This window comes from Rhinopithecus bieti, unplaced genomic scaffold (genome assembly GCF_001698545.2).
Source record: "Rhinopithecus bieti isolate Rb0 unplaced genomic scaffold, ASM169854v2 scaffold_41082, whole genome shotgun sequence".
Classification (NCBI taxonomy): domain Eukaryota; kingdom Metazoa; phylum Chordata; class Mammalia; order Primates; family Cercopithecidae; genus Rhinopithecus; species Rhinopithecus bieti.
In genome coordinates, this window is record NW_016817890.1 from 1,767,837 (window position 1) to 1,773,198 (window position 5,362).

The 5,362-nt window shown below is 50.1% G+C and overlaps 1 protein-coding gene across 1 annotated transcript; it reads right to left on the reverse strand.

Moving 5' to 3' along the window:
• Positions 1-2,797: 2,797 nt before the first annotated feature.
• On the reverse strand, positions 2,798-3,116 carry LOC108518155 (mitochondrial import inner membrane translocase subunit Tim8 B). Its single transcript, XM_017856340.1, has one exon. It carries the CDS (start codon positions 3,093-3,095, stop codon positions 2,844-2,846), a length of 252 nt encoding a protein of 83 aa, XP_017711829.1. The 5' UTR covers positions 3,096-3,116; the 3' UTR covers positions 2,798-2,843.
• Between the last annotated feature and the right edge of the window lie 2,246 nt (positions 3,117-5,362).

Here is a 5,362-nt window from a genome sequence, read left to right on the forward strand (position 1 = left end):
AATCTGGGAAGGATATTCACAGGGGAAGAATAGGTGAGAAGAAAGATTCTTTCTCTATTTTTTTTTTTTTTTTTTTTTGAGACAGAGTTTCACTCTTGTTGCCCAGGCTGGAGTACAATGGCATGATCTCGGCTCACCACAACCTCTGCCTCCCGGGTTCAAGCGATTCTCCTGCCTCAGTCTCCTGAGTAGCTGGGACTACGGGCATGCGCCACCACGCCCGGCTAGTTTTGTGTTTTTAGTAGAGACGGAGTTTCACCATGTTGGCCAAGCTGATCTCAAACTCCTGACCTCAGGTGATCCGCCCGCCTCAGCCTCCCAAAGTGCTGGGATTAGTGAGCCACCACGGCTGGCCGAGAGCCAAGATTCTTAAATTAAGTGAGTGATTCTCAGACTCTCAGGAAGATCCTAGAAAAGGGACGGCGGTGCCATGGGCTCTTGGACCTCCTTAATATCTCAGATCCTTTTTTTCTGCACAGAACAAACCTCTTCCTTGAGTAACTATCCTCCTACTGAGTTTCTCGGCCCTCGGCAGTATTACCTTCCCTAGGACCTGCCCCACCCCTATGCCATCATTGTCAGGCCTCTGAGCCCAAGCTAAGCCATCATATCCCCTGTTACCTGCACTTATACATCCAGATGGCCTGAACCAAGTGAAGAATTACAAAAGAAGTGAAAATGGCTGGTTCCTGCCTTAACAGATGAACAAAAAGAGGTTTGTTCTGTGCAGAAAAAAAGGATCTGAGATATTAGGGAGGTCCAAGAACAAATCACCATTGTGATTTGTTCCTGCCCCACCTTTACTGAGCGATTAACCTTGTGAAATTCCTTCTCCTGGCTCAGAAGCTCCCCCACTGAGCACCTTGTGACCCCACCCCTGCCCGTAAGAGAAAAACCCCCTTTGACTGTAATTTTCCACTTCCCATCCAAATCCTATAAAAGGGCCCCACCCCATCTCCCTTCACTGACTCTCTTTTCGGACTCAGCCTGCCTGCACCCAGGTGATTAAAAAGCTTTATTGCTCACACAAAGCCTGTTTGGTGGTCTCTTCACACGGACACACGTGACAATCCTGGCTGGGAGGCCACCACTTCCCCGCCATTGCTGATTGGACCGGGGTGGGCACCTGACACGGCTGGGCTAGATTGTCTGCCAGGAAACTGGAGCAGAGACAAGTCTCTGGTACCAAGTCTGGCTGTGCTCCACAGTGAGAGCCCATGAACCCCCGCTGTTAACATCCACAGGACTGCCTTGGTCCCTGCCCTTCCTGGGTCTTGGCTCTTCAATTTCCCTTTGTACTGTGATACACTCTGGCACCCTCCCACTGGATTCCACTTTTTTTTCCTTGGAGGAGTCTCGCTCTGCTGCCCAGGCTGGAGTGCAGTTGCGTGACCTCAGCTCACTGCAACCTCCACCTCCCCGGTTCAAGCATTTCTCCTCTCTCAACCTCCCAAGTAACTGAGACTACAGGCGCACGCTGCCACGCCTGGCTAATTTTTTGTATTTTAGTAGAGACGGGTTTTTGCAGTGTTGCTCAGGCTGGTCTTAAACTCCTGAGCTCAGGTAATACACCCACCTTGGCCTCTCAAAGTGCTGGGATTACAGGTGTGAGCCACTGTGCCCGGCCTTGGATTCCACTTTTGGCTGAGTTGGCTTCTGTCACTGGCCTCCAAAAACCTTCACTATAGCAGGCTGGTAGAGTGAGATGGGGACAGAGTTAGTGGGTTCAAAATTGTCCCTGTGGTCTCAAACTGGGCTGTCCCTAAGAAATAGGCCCATCTAGTCAAGTTTCCTGAAGAAACCATGAAATGCCAAAAGCTGAGGCTGTTGTTGGAACAGCTGTGGCGGTCCCTGGAGGACCCCTTTTTGCTATGGCTAGAACAAGCTGCTGAGACACAGAAAGTGCCAGTCAGTGAGGGGCAAAGCAGGAAGTGAGCCACTGGGAAGTTGGTGCGGCCTGCACGGAGCATCTTCCTCATCCCTCTTCGGACACAGAGCCCCTCATGGACAGAAGATGCTTAAACCCATTTATGCCTAGTGTTCCATCATTGGAACACTAAGCATGTGGGAGTAATTTATATCCTGCTCAAGGGCATCGCCAAGGTCTCATTGCGAAAATTCAAAAAATTGCAACCTCAGGCATAAATGGGTTCTCTTAGATAGTTCTCGGAGGCATGGGAACCACTGTGTATAAAGTTCGAAGATTTACCTGAAGATTAACCCAAAGGCTGGTGAGGTAGCCAGCCTCCAAGATGGCCCCAGCAACCCCTACCTCCTAGTAGTTACAACCTTGTGTCACCTCCTCTCACATTAAGTAAGGTTGGCCTTGGTGACCAAGGGAATACAGCAGGAGTGATATCATGTGATTTTCAAGGCTAGGCCATAAAAGAGATTGGTGGCTCAACCCTGCCATCTTGGAATGCTTCCTCTGGAGGAGGGCAGCCACCATGTTGTGAGGATGTACAAGCAGCCCTGTGCAGAAGCCCACGCATGAGGAACCAAGGCCTCCTGTCATCGATCAGCACCAACTTGCCAACTATGTGAGCTGCCTTGGGAGCACATCCTCTGGCCCCAGTCTGGCCTTCAGGAGTCGGGCATCCCAGGTGACATCTTTTTTTTTTTTTTTTTGAGATGGAGTCTCGCTCTGTCACCCAGGCTGGAGTGTAATGGTGCGATCTTGGCTCACTGCAACCTCCGCCTCCGGGGTTCAAATGATTCTCCCGCCTCAGCCTCCCGAGTAGCTGGAATTACAGGTGCGTGCCACCATGCCTGGCTAATTTTATATATATANAAGTCTGCTTAATAACAAGTCCTTTGCTTCTGTCATTCTCCTGGGGGATGGCCTACTGCCCTCCTTTCTGTACAATCTGGGCAAACCGACTGGTGATGGCAAGAGTGGTGTCAATGAAGCGGTCTACACAGCTGGAGAGACAATTTTCAGTGCGAGAGTCTAGGCGATTCCCTGGCTTCTCCACACATTTATCCCAACATAACTCCATGAAGTGATGCACCTGTGCAGTAAACTGCGCCTTCTGCTGTTCGGCGGCCACCAGGCGCTGCAACTCAGCTTCATCGGCTTCACCCAGCTCCACCATCGTTCGCCTCAGGCTCGCCAATTTCCTAATTTTTGTATTTTTAGTTGAGACGGTGTTTCACCATGCTGTCCAGGCTGGTCTCGAACTCCTAACCTCAAATGATCCACCAGCCTCGGCCTCCCAAAGTGCTGGGATTACAGGTGTGAGCCACCACACCCAGTCCCAGCTAACATCTTGACCACAACTTCAAGAGAAACCCTGAGTCAGGGCCACCTGGCTAAGCCATTCCTGGATTCCTGACCCGCAGAAGCTCAGTGAGAGGATAAATGTATATAAATATATATTGGTTTTGTTTTGTTTTGTTTTTTGAGAAGGAGTTTCACTCTTGTTGCCCAGGCTGGAGTGCAATGGCACGATCTCGGCTCACTGCAACCTCCACCTCCCGGGTTCAAATGATTCTCCTGCCTCAGCCTCCCAAATAACTGGAATTACAGGCATGCGCCACCATGCCTGGCTAATTTTTTGTATTTTTAGTAGAGACAGGGTTTCTCCATGTTGGACAGGCTGATCTCAAACTCCTGACCTCAGGTAATCCACCCACCTTCGCCTCCCAAAGTGCCGGGATTACAGGCGTGAGCCACCACGCCCGGCCAAATCTATACTGTTTTAAGCCACTACGTTTGGGGATGATTTGTGCCCTAGGAATAGATCGCTAAAATACCTGAGGATGAGAATGTGCTGGGCTTGGAATATCTCCAGAAATCACTCATAAAGGGGGTAATGGGGTGAGGCTGTGTGGCCCAGATTTGCCTCAGTGGGACTTCAGGCACCAAAGGCAGCTGTGCAGAGCCCTCCACCTTCTCTTGTATCCATCCCTTTGGAAACGGAGGGAGGGAGCCCACGCCATAGGACATGGCTGCTAACATTCCTGGGCCTCTCAGGTGCGCCCTGCTTCATCAGCATAAGAGCCAAATTAAATCCACAGTTCCTCTGATATTCAGAATGCCAGTGTTGTAGGAGTTATTAAGAAATTATTTTAGGCAGATAGAGAGGAAAAGGAGTCCTTGGAAAGTTTTCATTTTTTAAAGCATCTCCAGAAAAACCTTTAATATGCAAATGCAGGCCATTAGAAACTGGGTCCACCCAACATGGCAATTCCTGCGCCTTCTTGCCTTTGCCCCACGTGTTCCTGGCAACATGGCTGCCCCCAAATATCCCCACGTGTGTAAAACATCCTGGCACCCTGCATTTGCATATTAAAAGGCTAGGGTGGGAGGGCCAGCTTTATTGCGGGCTAAGTGAATGGCATGCCTGGTCAAACCAATCCTCTGAGCCCTATGCAAATCAGACACCGCCTCCTCCGGCCTCTGTGTGTATACCTGACTGGTTTGCACCCCACTTGGGCTTCCCTCTCTTGGCTTTGGAGCCCTCCTCTCTCTGTTTCTGTGTGGGGGAGCTTCTTCCTTCTGCCTTCTCCCTTCTTGCCTATTAAACTCTCCACTCCTTAAAATCACTCTACAAGTGTCTGTGTCATTTTATCTAAACCAGCATGAGGACCAAGAACCCTGGTGTTCCTCCACTCATCAGAGCCATATCACCAGGATTTCTGAGTGCCCTTCCTATTGGTGGTAGAAGGTCCAACTTGTCTTCTCCTGAGGGAGGTCCAAGGATCCCAGAGTGTCTGACAGTCTAAATGAGGCCATCCTGATCTGTTTTTCCCAGCAGAGGAAGAAACTAGAAAATCTCATCTAGACTTCTGAGGGCTCAGCCTTCCCCAAACCAGAAATTCCAGCAGTTTCTCACAGTACATCTGAGGAAATGAAGCACTGCCTTTGCAAACCCCCCAGGGACCCATCCTGATGGAATAACTCTGGGATATTGTTATGGTTGGACTATTTGTCCCTGCCAAAACTCATGTTGAAAGATTTTTTTCTTTTATGTTTTTGAGACAGGGTGTCACTCTGTTGCCCAGGCTGGAGTGCAGGGGCACGGTCATAGCTCACTGCAGCATCAACCTCCCTGGGCTCAGGCAATCTTCCCACCTCAGCCCCTGGAGTAGCTAGGACTACACGTGCGTACTACCATGCCTGGCTAATTTTTTTTATTTTTTATCAAGATGGGGTTTCACCATGTTGCCCAGGCTGGTCTAGAACTCCTGGGCTCAAGCAATCCGCCCACCTTGGCCTCTCAAAATGCTGGGACTGCAGGTACGAGGCAGTGCACCCAGGCTATGCTGAAATTTAATCCCCAATGTGGCTGTATTGAGAGGTAGGACCTCTAAGAAGTGATTGGATCATGAAGGCTCAGCCCAATGGATTAATCTCGTG